This window comes from Pan paniscus, chromosome 9 (assembly GCF_029289425.2).
Source record: "Pan paniscus chromosome 9, NHGRI_mPanPan1-v2.0_pri, whole genome shotgun sequence".
NCBI lineage: Eukaryota > Metazoa > Chordata > Mammalia > Primates > Hominidae > Pan > Pan paniscus.
In genome coordinates, this window is record NC_073258.2 from 79990574 (window position 1) to 80005199 (window position 14626).

General features: G+C 47.5%; 1 protein-coding gene across 4 annotated transcripts in view; it reads right to left on the reverse strand.

Annotated features, from left to right (window-relative positions):
- The window catches only part of TENM4 (teneurin transmembrane protein 4), a 3002963-nt gene that overhangs the window by 404684 nt on the left and 2583653 nt on the right, over positions 1–14626 (reverse strand). For all 4 annotated transcript variants that reach the window (XM_063608694.1, XM_063608696.1, XM_063608693.1 and 1 more), the window contains 2 exons: positions 5162–5449; positions 166–435 (listed from right to left, as the gene is read on the reverse strand). In XM_063608694.1, coding sequence (XP_063464764.1) covers positions 166–435; positions 5162–5449 — 558 coding nt within the window. The remainder of the gene's footprint in view (positions 1–165; positions 436–5161; positions 5450–14626) is intronic.

The window sequence follows — 14626 nt, forward strand, 5'->3', positions numbered from 1 at the left end:
ATTTCACGTGACTCTCCAGGAGACTCTGACATTTGACCCCTGAGAGTAAAGCAATTTTTCACCAACTTCCCCAGAGCCCCGGCAGTGGAGCAGGAAATCAATATTGTAAATAAAACCCCAGCCCCACCACCCAGGCACCCGGCACAGACCAAACCAGCCACTCACCTGTCTCAGTGTTTTCGTGCTCGGTGTCGGTGAGTGTGAGATTGGAATTGGCCCGGCTGGACAGGCAGGAGCTGCGCCCTGACCGTGTGCTCCGGCCCCACAGACGCACGGGGTGCTCAGGGGACAGCACCGTGTCAGCCTCCATGTCGGCATCAGAGCCAGCCCCCATGGAGTAGCCGCAGTGGGGGAGGCCAATGTCTGTCCGGTACAGGGTCCCGTGAGGGGGCGTTACTTCTTCCAGCCCCAGCTCCCGCAGGGTGAAGTTGGCACCTGGGAGGAAACACAGGTGAACTTGGTTAGGGCACTGAGATGAGGTCTGCGTCTGCCTCTGCCTCTGCCTCTGCCTGAAGCCTGGCCTTCTTACCCCAGGGCTCACTGTCATTCTTTGAACTTGCTGTGGCATTCTATGCCCCTGCCTTTGCTCAAGTGATTGCCTCTGCCTGGAGGGCTTTTTCTGCCCCCTCTTCATCAGCCTGAACCCTCCATTTCCCTTAAGCCTCAACTCAAATGGCACCTGCTCTGTGAAGTCTACCCCAATACCAACACCTGTGCAGAATTCATTTTCACTTTCTCCAAGCTCCTTCCAGAGTCCTTGGGCCTGGTCATACTGCACAGTAGAGTTGTTTAAGGGTCTAACCCTCTGCTGCAGGTGACCTCAGCAAGGGCAGGCACCATGTTTTGCTTATGCTTATTCTTAAATCTCTGTTCCTAGAACAAAAATGCAGTACTCAGAAGGGGCTCAATAAATGCTTGTTAAAATGAATTGAGGGCTTCAGGTCTCCTTTTCCAGGGAGGACTTTTCAGCAAGTCCTGAGCAGGGCAGAAGCCCAGTCGATGAGATCTAAATGTCTCCCTTGGGGCCAGAAGTTCCTTTCTGGCCAGGTCAAGAAAGCCTGAAGCTTGAGAGTGAAGAAGATGGGGACTGGCAGAGAAAAGTCAGCCTCACACCAGGAAAAAGACTCTGCCTGCTGCTTCCTTATCCCAAGTGGGTCTGTGATGGGGAACTGGCAGAGACAGGTCTCTTGAGGGCTTGGGCAGGCCTGGCAATGTCTAGGACAGAGGCTGGGGAAGACATGGGTAAGAGAAGGTCACCTAGGAGTAGTACTTGAGTGACAAAGAGAATGCTGACTTCATGGAAAACTAGCCTCCCTGTCACTCCTGCATGTGAATTCAATGTCTATTCAGGGACAGCTTCTCCTGTACTTCTAGTATTTCCAGGAATGTGTTGCAGGGAAAAGGAAGAGGGAGTATACAAAGTCAGTAAGGGTCAGATCCCACTTAACGTGATGATCTGGAGAACTGGAGTTATAATCAGGCAGAACCCACATTTAAACCAATTCATGCCGGCCCTGGGCCTGTACTGAGATACAGCAGTGAATAGGATACAGTGCCCAACTTTACAGAACTCTCTGGTGGGTAGGAGAGACACAACCAAACACATGATTAAGTGTGCAAGTTCAAAATGGGGAGATCCACAGAGTGCTCTGGGAGCGCAGGAGCAGAAGGTGGGATATTGGGGTGAGGAGCTTAGAGGAGAGGTTTGCGATGAGAGTGAATGTGGAGAATGACAAGTTAGAAGGCAGAAGAGGTGGATGGCCAAGCTTTAAAGGCCTCCTCGGCCAGGACTGAATAGGACAAGCCTGCAAAGGAAAGCAAGAAAGAACTTCCGGAGGGGTAGGAGGCGAGCCAGCAGAGACGCCATCTTATTATAATGGTGTGTCTCACTCTTACAGATAAACTTGTGCTCCCCTGGTGTGTCCTAATTATCTGAATCCAACACCTATCACACCTGCTGCAGAGTAGGTGCCCTGTAAAAGTTAGGTAACCACACACATGCAGACACACACAGAGGTGCAGGCGCACACACACATGCACACAAGCACACACACGCGCGTGCACACACACGTGCGCACACACATGAACACACAAGTGCACACACGTGCAAACATGTACACGCACACACACGCGTGCACACACACGCATGCACACTCGAGCACACGCGCACGCACACACATGTGTGCACACACATGCGCACGCACACGCACGCACATGCACACACGCACACGCGCACACACACGCACATACTCTGGCAGTACTCTGGACAACAGATAAGGGGACAAGGAAGCGGGGAGGAGAGACCAGCTGGGGTGCTGCTGAAATGCAAGCTGCTATGCTAGGCTGTGGTGGTGGGTGGAGGTGTATCTCAGGCCTCCTACTCAGCTGGCTCAGGCTGGGACAGCCTTGATGCCAGGTTACAGTCATGAAGTACTTCCACACAGCTTGGTAAATAACTTGTGCCAAGCCACCTCAGTGCCTCCTTCCACACCCAGTGCCTTTCAGCCTCTGCTCTGGCTGTTCCAGCCCCTTCCCAATACCCCCAATCTCCTCATGATCAAGTTACTAAACAAAGGGTTAATGTCCGCGGACCAGGCATAAAAGAAGCCTGTGGGCTCTGCTCAGTGGCCAGGCAGACATTCTGATTGGTTAGAGGCTGGGCCAACCAGATGTTAAGTATTTTGCATACCACTCCTCCGTGCCCTACTCCAATCTGCCCTCCGATTTTGCTCTCCTTCAAAGAAAAAGAAAATGCCAAATTAGAGCCTTAATTCCTCAGTCGGCTTCCTCCTCTCCCTGCGTATCACACTCCCTGGCCGCTCTCTGATCTACACTCCTCTCTCCTGTCCTGCTCTCGTCCCCTGTCCCCATCCACAGTTCTATCTGTGCTCTGTTTGGCCGGCCCTCTCAAAGAGAAGCCACTCACATGTTATGAAGAATGACTCTTACATTAAGTGAAAAATCAAATTTATTTGCAACAAACAGCCTGGGCTGCATTGATTTCCATCTGGCTTGTCCTGCATGCCCTTTTAAGCAGCCAGACTCAGCATCAATACAAGTGAGTTAAGACATCTCGGGACTAGGAAAATGCAAGGTAAGGGCTCACTCTAAGGGTTCCATGATCCTGTTGAGCCAGTCAGCTCCTCTGATGTGTGAGTTTGGAAGATTTACTTCATCCAATTTAAGAAGTCCTCATGGTTTACTTGCTTTATGTCCTTTTTGGCCTCTTTTCTGAGGCCCGGGGCATGAGTTGACATCCCATCTCACTCAACATCTAGCTGTGCAATCTTGGGCTTGTGATCACCTGAGCTTCAATGTTCTTGTCTTTAAAATGGGATGATAATCTACGACCTGCTACCTTCAAAGGATTTTTGAGGATCCAGGGTGATAATTTGAAGGAGAGTATTTTGTAAACTGCTACGCACATGCCTGCCTATGAGATGAGAATGCTTATTTGTTATTTACAAAGACAAGGAGCTGCCCCTTCCCTGAGCCTCATGTGCTAGGTCCAAGCCAACCGGGGCTCACTGAGCTCTGTCACTTACGGACAGGACGGGGCAAAAGAAAAGCTTTCAGAGACCATTTTGTCTCTTCTCTTCAGTGAGATCCAGAGATGACAATTAATAACAGGCAGCATTTCTGAAGCATCTGTTCTGTGCCAGGTACTGGTGTCAAGTGTTTCATTTATAGTTCTCATCAATCCTCACCACCTATTAGGTACTGTTTATCCCTTTGCACAGGTAAAGTAGCTGAGAATACTAAAAATGGCAGAGCCACAATTCAAATATAGGTCTGTTTGATGCCAGAGTTGGAGCCTTAACCATAAGCTGGGAAAGGGACTGCTCATTTTTCAAGCCTCACAGGCAGAACAGGTCAGCTTTCACATGGATACAGGCCTGTGGGAGAGAATGGAAATGAAGAGGTCATAGGTGTGCTCTGTGTGTGTGTGTGGCCAGCTCCTCTTACCTCTGTGATCTTGGGCAAATGATTCACCCTGGGGTTGTTATGAGAATTAAATAACATTGTCAAAATGCATATAAATTACATAGCACAGTGCTCAGCTGACCCTGTCTGTGAAGGGGGAGAAGGGCAGAGCAAAATCAGGGTGGGCTGCACAAATTGTCAGGCATTGGTCATGACCCAACAGGCATCAAAGAGGGCTCAAGCCTCTGCAGGCAGAAAAACAGGAATCACCGAGGCACCAGGGTAGGAAAGAAATATCATGGCAGGTCTGGAAACCTGAGCAGTTCAGCAGGGCTGGCCCATGAGTGGTGGAGTGTGGAGAGTTAGGGGACAAAAAAGTCTAGAAAAACAGAAACAGATTTGGGGAAAGAGTTCTATGCTAGGGGGAGCTCAGCTTAAGGGCAACAGGGAGTCACCCCCAAGCTTCATCTGGCTGCAGTACAGAGAATGGCTAGAGGCGGGCAGCTCTGGGTGAAGGGGGGTGGTTGTGGTTAATCCTCCAAGAAAAATGATAATGGTTTGCACTGGGAAGTATCAGAGGGAATGACTAAGAAGAATGGATTTGAATACTGGGGCAGGATGGATAGGCTTTGGGGACTACTGTAGGTAGAAAGTGCAGGAGAGGGAGCCAGGCACCAGAATATCCTACAAATTACTAAGTTTTCATGTCTAACCATCTCAGGAAGGTCTTCCTCTCAAGGTCACACAGGGCTTGACACAGAGAAACTGCTAAATATGTTTGTTGAATGAATAGCAAAACTAGGAACTAACATTTATTCAGCGCTTACTTGGTATTATCAGGCTTACCACTTAAAGGCCATCTCATTAAGTCCTCAGGACAATTCAGTGCACTAGGGAGGCTTCTCACGGCCATGTAACAGTTGAGGACTGAGGCTTAGAGGGGAGCCTAACTCAACTCTAGGCAGGTAGACAAACACTGGAGCCCAGCTCCTAACCACCTCACTATGCCAGGGAAGTGGGTGAGCGAGAAAATAAATGAACTAAGAATGAACTACAGGGCAGGCTTTTTGCCAGGTCCAAGTGCCCAAATGGCAGAAACTCGCTGTTGATATGGCACCCCAACTGGTGTTCCAGCTCACCTGTGCCACGCCCACCCGCGCCACGCCCACCCGAGCCCATGCCTACCTGAGCCAAGCTCACCTGCGCCTGGGGCCCGCCCCCTCGGCCTTGTCCTCACCTGTGCGGCAGAATTCCTCGGCCTCCTGCGGCACAATGTCCTTGACGCGGCTGCCATAGGCTAGGCGGGCGTCCTGGTCGTAGGCCTTCAGGGTCTCGCTGGAGCTGTAGGATTTCTGCGGGGCTTTGCCCTCCTCGCTATCCGCGGACGAGCTGGTGTAGCGGTGCTCGGCGTCGCGGCGCCGGGTCAGCGAGCGGTAAGGCTTCCTCTCCTTCACGTCCATGGCCTCCGGCCCGCGCTCCTCCACATCCACAAACAGGGTCCTCGCCGCACTCAGGGCCGAGTGGTCTAGAGCCAGGGAAACCAAAGATAGGGCGTGAGAGGCAGAGAACATTCCCGGGTTCATCCTGCTCCTGGATTCACCCTTGCAGCCGTGTGGACAGAGAACCCCAGGCAGTGGAGGAGAGGGTACCGCTCCACCACTACGCAGCCCATAAGTGGCAAAGGAAAGTCGCACCCAGGACCTCTAATTACAAATCCTGGCCCTTTCTGCTACTTAGCCTATTCACCTTGAGGAGGCCTCCTCCAGTGATGGGCACCGAGGAAGCTGACAGCAAAGGCCAGAGGGCACTGGTGGTTAGTAATATTCCTAGGTAGGAACCAAGCCTGTTTGGTTCCCATCACATCCCACATGGAGCAGGGCCTGACCCAGCTCTGGCCCAGGGCTCCTTAAAAATCTGTGAGATGAATGATTGCATGCAAGCACTGGGGTAAGCACTTTGCATATATTATCTTAGTAAATCTTGATATCTTCTGAGATGTTATTACTCTCTCCAACCTCTTTTGGAAACGAGCTAAGGTATAAACAACCAACCCACACTTACCACTACCAGATGATTATATAATTATTTGCTTTTTGCCCATCTCCTTCTGCTAGTCTGTAAGCTCTATGAGAGCAGAAACTTTACCTGTACTGCTCACTCCTGGTCTCTAGCACCTTGAACAAGGGCTGGTACACAGTAGGCGCATAATAAAGATGTGTTTAATTAACCAGCTAACCATCCCCATCTGACAGATGAGAAAACTGAGACTCGGAACCCCCTTCAAGGTCACTTAGGTGTCAAGTAAAAAAGCCAGGATTGGAACTCAGATCTGTTTGGCTCTAAAGCCTGCATTTTTCCTATTCCATTCTGCCTCCCTGAGACGTCTCCCTCCTACTCTTAGTACACAAAAGTGCCCTTCCAGTTACTCAGAGAATGTCCCTCACCTCCAGACTTGCCCATCTCCTCAGTGCCACCGTCAGCACTGGGCAGCACAGTGTCTGCCCCATCCATCTGGGTGTTGCTAGAAGGTCTGACTGGTGGGAAGCTCCTAATAGCCCTTTCTCCTCTTTTCCCCATCTTGACCCTTCTGCCCTACACTGACACCCCTGGATTTTTGAGTTGTGATAGCACCCTCTTTCTCCCTCCAAATGTCTTCTTTGAGCTCTGGGGTAGCAAACACAACTATACAGGGCCAGGAGCTCAATACAGAAGGAAAGCACAATATCCTCCGCAGAGACATAGGGCATCACTTCGTTTTTATGAAACACAACCTGCTCAGTTCTGGCTTTCCATTGCTCCATCTTTCAGAGCAGCATGGGTACACAAGACATTCCCCTGCTGCACTATCCAATTAGAGAGACAGCAGAGCAAGAGCTGTGATAAATGCTGCCAACATCAGATCTCAGTGTCCAGGGTGGGGCCTTGACAGCTGGGAGGGTGGGTCTGTCCAAGTGCTTGCCTGTGCTGCAAAGTGGGAGTGTGGGTGGGAGTGTCTGGGGGGTGGGGGTGTCTTGTGAATTTTTAAGACAAGCTGGAAATTTGGAGTTAGATATAAAAGGTATGACTTTAAAATGTTGATCCATTATTATTATTTAATTTTAATACTTTGCAGGCCAAACAAAAGAGACTTCTGAGTTGAATTTGCTCTGAGGCTCGTAGTTTCCAAATTCTGCCTTTGACCATGGACATCAGAGGTAGCTCTTTGGCCCGTTTTCCCAAGAGTGCAAACATTTGTGATTTTATTGGTGCCTCACAATAACTGTGAAGTAGAGATTACAATTATTTTCATCCCCATATTATAGAGGAAGCTACAGTGACCCAGGGCCATATAGTCTCCTGCCTAAGGCCACATGGTGAGTTAGTTGCAAAGCTGGCATTAACTACATAGACTGCAATGCCTCGGGATTATACCTAGATCCAATTAAGATGAATAGTTGACACTATTTTGGTTCCCGATTCTCAAAATATCCCTGGAAATTAATGCTGGGGCAAGGGGTGTAACTCGAGACACACAGAAACCAAATTATATTACTGAGGCTCAAACCCAGAGCTCTGAGCTCTGCCATCCTGATGCTCATTCTCCCAATAGCTCGCAAGATGATAGTCCTCTGAGTGTCTGAGAAGCAGGACCACAAGGGAAGATCAGTGATAGTATCTTCTACTCCAGGGTTTTAAAAACTTTCTTGACTGCAGTCCATAATTAGAAAAACATATTATGGCCAGGCATGGGGTAGCTCACATCTGTCATCCCAGCATTTTAGGAGGCGAAGTGGAAGGATCACTACAGGCCAGGAGTCCGAGACCAGCCTGGGCACAGCAAGGCCCTGTTTCTACAAACAAACAAACAAAAATTTAGCCAGGCATGGTGGCACATGCCTATAGTCTCAGCTACTCAGGAGGCTGAAACGGGAGGATAGCTTGGGCCCAGGAGGTCAAGGCTATAGTGAGCTGTGATGGTACCACTGTACTCCCCGCTGGGCAAGAGTGAGACCCTGTCTCAAAAAAAAAAAAATTACAATATCTTACATAATGACCCACTACACACATTGATGTATGTGAATGTGTGTGTTTATATGTATAAAAGAGAAACAAAAGATTCACAAAAGTTATTGCATGATGAGAAATGCACTCTGATATGTTCTATCTCATTCTCTTTCATTTTTAAAAAATGACTGATTATAACTCTAAATTGATATCACGACCCAATACTGGCTTTCAACGCAAAGCACTATTCTGGTATAATTTGAATGAGGATTTATGGCAACTGCTGCCTCTGCCTGTTTACTTCTAACCCCTGAGTGACAATAATGATGATGATAATAATAAGCATAAGTACTCCATAATGTTAGCCATTATTAATATGACTCACTAATAACTCATGTTAATAACTCATAATATTAATAATGGTTTGAACAATATAGCTAATAGACTCTTAGTAGCTAATATTTAATTATTGCTTGCTTTTACTATGATTATATTTAACATCTTTAATCCTCACCCCAACCCTGTGATATAGATATTATGATTCTCTGCAAACTGCAGATGAGAAATTGTGAGGTTAAGTATGCTGCCCAAGGTTACATGGCCCTGGCATGGTGGAGAAAAAATTGTGATCCTGAGGTTGAACTCAGCAAATGGGTATAACTGCTGTATGGGCTGTGCCAGGGGAATTTTTGAGGCCCAGGTCATGCTATTGTCCTGCTTATGCCCTCTAGCAGCCCTGCTGAGCCTTTGGGGTCAATTCTGGCTTCCTGGTCAAAATGAAGGCTCTTGTCAATCTGGCTCACCTCGCTTCCATCTTGCTGAGCCACTCACACTTTCCTGGATGTGAATTCTGTGGCCTCTCTGACTTTGTGCATGATGTTTCATCACTGCACATGCAGCCCACTAGATGATCTTTTTTTCACGTCTGCCTCTCCCCTTGACTACGGTTCCTTGAGGGTAGGTAGGCTTGGTATCCGGTGCTCACAAAATGCCTGTTAAGTGCATGCATGAATGAAACTACTTGGCAGCTACTTCATGTCTTCTTATTAAGCCTCAATAACATAAAATATTAGTAGTTCACTACCAATTAAGTAAAGTATTACGTAAATCTAAGGCTGAATTACAGGTGTTGCTCAGATGTATTCTTTTTTTAAATTTCAAAGGTAGCCCGGGCTTGAGGTATGCATCCCCCACTGACCGGCTGAATGACCTTGGGCAAGTTATTTAACCTCTCTGTGCTTCAGCTTTCTCATCTGTGAAACCTCTTAGGGTTATTTTGAGGATTAAATGAGTTAATATGTGCCCCTAGCATATACAGCCCCTGATACACAATGAGTGCTCAATAGATGTTAGCTATTATTATCATCAGAAAAAACAAACACATTTTCTGTTTAAAAGGCATAATGTAGAAAGCTACGGGTAAGTGTCAGTTATAACTGGGGAAGGGGCATCCTCCTCAGAAGCATATGTTAATAAGCCTGAGAAACGTTTCAGGCTGTTAAATTGGTGGGTGACTATTTCCTCTTATCAGCGTGTGCCTGTTGACTGAAGACATTGGCATCAAGGCAAAGGCTCAGTAACCACAAATTATTAAGAACATACACACCTAACGCACAGCTTCCCTGTCACAAAGCTGAGGCAGGGAGAACATTCGCCTGGTTCTCATTTCCTTAAATTTTTTTTCACATTTTAGGCTTAATATAGTAATTCAGCAAATATTTACTGTTTTTGAACAGATGGGAGGTCAGTTATGGTTCACACTCAAATTGGCATTTAACAGAGCGAGAAAGAAGAGGTTGGGGTGAAAGAGGAGTGACAGTGGAGAAATGCTCCCTTTGGAGCAAGGGACGTCAGCACAGTGACCTGGAGCCCCCCGGCAGAAGGACAGAAGGAATGCTGGGGAAGGGGCCCACCTCAGACCCTGCAACCCCCAGCCACAGGTTCAGGGACAGAAGCACATGGCACATATCCATGCCTAAACGTGTTCGCTCCCTCCTTACCCACCAACCTCTGGGTTCCCCATAAAACCCATGAGCGTGACATCCAAGGCTGCTGGAGATCTGAACTTTCCTTGTCTCTCTCTGCTTCCTCTGGCTGCCACAGAGCAACCTGTCTCTCGCAGACTCATATGCTCCATTTCAATCATGCAGAACTGCCTGCCATTTGCCAGACATCCCATACTCTTTAACATTGCTGAGCCTCTACAAGTTGTGTAGGGTGGACTCACCTAAAGGTGGCACCAGGAGGAGATGGGGGCAGGGTCACATTAGGTGAGAGGCCAGAGTGTGTCTTCCCTGCCCCCTCTAGCTCTCTAGTCCTCTGTCCATGCCTTCTCTGACAGGTAGCCCCTCCTCCAGGCCTCCGCTTCATACTGGGCTCTGCTAACATCTTCCCCTACCCTCATCTGTGCAGGACCAGGGATGTGCCAGTTTCTTGCTGTTGCTACAGCCCAGGCATCTCACCATCAGGGCTGGCTCTCAGACCCTGCTGCACCTCCGTCTCTTCATTAAAGTCTGCTCCTCTAAGCCATCTAGGGTGAACTGTTTCCTGTTAGGATCCTGACCAATGATACAGCTTCACCCCTTACTTTCTGTTGGCTTTCAGCAATCATCATCATCATTGAACTAATAATAACACCAGCCACCACTTACTCAGGGTTTGCCATAGGCCAGGCACCGGTCAAGTGCTTGAGATGATTTCATTTAGTTCTCACCATTTCTACCTCTGTGAATTGGTCCCATTTTACTGATGAAGAGCCTGTGGCTTAGAGAAGTAAAATAACTGGCTTGCAGTCACACAGGAAGAGACTCAAGAGCTGGATGTGTCCAACTGCAAACCTTCTTTCCAGAACCCTCTGTCCTGACAGTGATAGAATGAGCTCCAGGCTAGGAGTAAGGTCTGTCCTGGCCACCTCCTAGCTGTGTGGCCCTGGGCACAGGACATTTAACTTACTCCAAGAGGCTGAGTTTGTTAGATGTTTTGTAAACTGTAATGTACTAAATTGGTATAAGAGATTGGAAAATCATTACTGTCAATGCCATCATCATTATTGTGTTGTTATTTCTAAACAACAAATTATGTAACTACTTTAAACCTAGACCAAATTAGGCAGGTGAGAATGTTTTGGGAAGCTCAAGTAGCAAATATATAACTAAGGACCAAACTAGTAGCTCAGTCATTGTAGGCCTCAGGCTAAACAAAGAGGCTCCAATCAAGACAAAGAGCATGTGGCCCCCAGGTGAGCACATTGCCACTGACCCCATCTGTGAGATGTGTAAGACCCTGGCAGGGACTCGGCCTGTCAGCCTGCTCCAGAGATGGCGCAGTGTTCTGAAACTCTTCTCCAAGCAAAACCTGAGTACCACAAAGGTGCCTTAGAGAAGAATTCATTTTCACAAACTGTTGCAGACCAGTCTAGTGCTGGGCACTGGAGGTTCCAGACAGGAGCGGGTCACAAGCCCTCCAGTGACAGCTCACCATCTCTCTGAGGTGTCAGCCCTAGGGACCATCACCATCAGTGACAAATGCTTTGATAAAGTATAAACTGCAGTTTTATAAGCTTGTTCTTATGCTAACGTGGGTCTTGGTTTTGGTGTGTCTGTGGAGAAGGAGAGTAGGCCCAGAGGAGAGGAGGGAAGAAGACATATGTATTGAGCACAGTGCTTTTCACATACCCCCATGAAAGCCATAATTATTTCTCGTTTTTGAGGCCAGGCTAAAAGATCCAGTTATTTGATCAAGTTCACACAGCCAGTAAAGGACAGGGCCGAGACCTGAACCCAGAACTTCTGAATCTAAAATCCATGTTTGGGTGGTTGTATGAGTTCGTTTTCATGCTACTGATAAAGACATACCTGAGACTGGGTACTTTATACAGGAAAAGGGATTTAATGGACTTACAGTTCCACGTGGCTGGGGAGGCCTCACAGTCATGGCAGAAGGTGAAAGGCACATCTCACATGGTGGCAGACAACAGAAGAGAGAGCTTGTGCAGGGAAACTCCCCCTTATAGAACCATCAGATCTTGTGAGACTTATTACCATGGGAACAGCATGGGAAAAACCGGCCCCCATGATTCAATTACCTCCCACAACACGTGGGAATTCAAGATGAGATATGGGTGGGGACACAGCCAAACCATATCAGTATTTTTTTTGTTTTTGTCTTTTTCCTTTATGTGAAGCTGGGCTTGGATGGATCTGGAAGGTTTCAATAGGGACGTGAATGTGGGGAGGCCTGGGAGCCCCCTGGTGGTGATGGTGATCAGGGGATCACTGAAGACAGGAAAAGAAAGGGCTAGTAACAGTAAGATAACTACTGTTAATTGAACACTTCCTCATGTGCTTGGTACTGTGTAAATTATTTCAAATCCCTATAATAACTTGGTAAGTTAGGTATTATTCTTTTATTCTTTATTTTCTCTTATTTACTCTTATTTTATCAATGAGATAACAAGCCCAGAGATTAACTGGCTTGCTCTAGATCACATGGCTTCCAAATGTCAAGGTCTAGATTTGAAACTGAAGAAAATGTTTGAACCTCAAGAAAAGGATCAAAAACCTAGTTCCATAGGCTCATTCATTTGGTAATCATTGCTAAGTCCCTTTTCTGTCCTAAGTGCTGCAAAAGATCCAAGGAGGCGTCACAGGAGACTCCCTTCTTCTCTCCTCCCCCAACTCCCAGTTCCTACCCTCCTGTGCCAAGCCTTGTTGGAGGCATCAGAGGACAAGACAGATGTGCTTCTGACTCCTAGATGCTTCTATACACTGGGCAAGTCAGACAGAGGGAGAGGCAGGGAAGGACACCACAGGGGCCTGCCCCACACCCAGGCCAAGGTGGGTCAAAGGTGGAGAGACCATCAGGGACCGCTCCCCAGAAACAGTGACATCTAAATGAAAACCAAAGAATGTCAAGTAAAAGATGGTTTTGAGGTAAGGAGAGAAAAAAGTCTAGATCTGTGGCTTTCAAATTTCTCTTGCCTGCAGTAAAAATATGCTTATATTGCAATCCGGGATACACACATCTACAATTTTTTTAACTAAAACAAAAATTTCATGAAAAGATGCTGAACCTTACTGCAAGGGTGAAATCTGATATTTTCTTCTCTACTTAACTAGAATTATGAATGAGATGCCAATCTACAGTCTGAAAAACACTGTCCTAGATCACAGCATGGAAAAATGAACCTGGCACAGACAAAGGCCCAGTTATATTCCGAGAGTTCAGACTCTGGGGAGGGAAAGAGGTTGGAGAGAAAGCTTGAGAAGTGAGGAGGGAGCAGCCTGGTAGAAGAAATAAAGCAACATCCCTACTTGGTAAATGTAAGTGGACAGTAAAATGCAAAATGCATGTGGCAGAGAGAGCCTGCCCTCGGAGGACCTGGTAGGGAGCGTGCCCTGCAGCTAGTTTTCAGAGGCCCTGCTGCCTTGGGATGCTGGAGCTGGTCTGGAAGAATGGCAAGAGTGTGGGGCCCGGGAGAAGGGGAGATATGGGAAATAAAGCTTTTGGTGTTTGAGGAGAAATTCAAGAAACAAACCTGGCCCCTTCACATGGGTTCCAGCAATATTTATGAAGGGGCAGGAGCCTGGAGCATTCGCAGAGAGACTTCCACAGACAGTACAGTGCTCCAAAAAACCTCTGCCCCTCCAAAAAACCTCTGCCCCTGCCAAAACCCGCAGGGAAATGGGGGCTGTTATCACCCCGGGTTACCTCGCAGCCTCAGATACAGCCAGAAACGAGCCAGGAAATTGACTGAATTCCTACTGGGCTAAAGTTTTATAAGTTTTCCTTAACATAAGCACAGGGTGATAGTTTTAGTTCTTTGTGTGTCAAAAAGGGCCCATAAATATTTCAGAGCTAAAATGTGTTCCACAAAATATAAGTCCTGGGTAGCATCTGTGTGTGTGTGTGTATGTGTAAAATCGTGAATTTTACTTTTCTTATTCCTTCAAAGTGTGGTCTTTGAGTCCTTTATTTTAAAGTGGGGGTGGGGAGGATGGCTTGTGGTGGTACCTGTTCTCGTACCAAGTATTGTGTTGGGCTTTGTGCAAACCAGAGAAGGAGGCACTCCTATCCCCACTTCACTGATTTAGAAACTGAGAGTAGCAAAGTGATGCTCAAGTTCACACAACACACCAGGACTGGAATCCGGGAGCTCTGCTTCTGAGGTCTGTACTCTCTGTTGTAGCACCCAGAGCATATTTCTCTGGCACTGTCACTTTGGGGAATCCCTGGCCTTTTTCAACAGTGAGACAGTGATTATAATAATGGTGGCTAAAAGCAAGGTCTTTATATGCATTACCTCACTGAGTTCTCACCACACCCAAAACCGTCCCCATTTTATCGACAAAGAAACCAGGATTTAGGGAGGTTAAGTATCCTGCCTGGAAGGCCACAACAAAAAAGTGACAGAGCTAGGATTCAAACCTGTGTCTGTCTGACCCCAAGGTTCAAGCTTTTAATCATAACCTACACTGCTTCCTGCATAGGTCATTCTATATTCTAATTGGCTTAAATGTTCTATTTGTTCTTTCACCTTTTTTAAAAAACATTATTAATTCTTCTGATGAACTGAGTCAGCACCTGGCCTGGACTCCTGGGAGAAGCGCTTTTACAGCTGCTGCTTGATACGTGCCCTGTACAGAAAGAGAACTGTCGGGACAGAGACAGGGCTTTCCTGGGAGCGTGGTGGAGTGTGGCTCTGTGCCCAGCCTGGCTA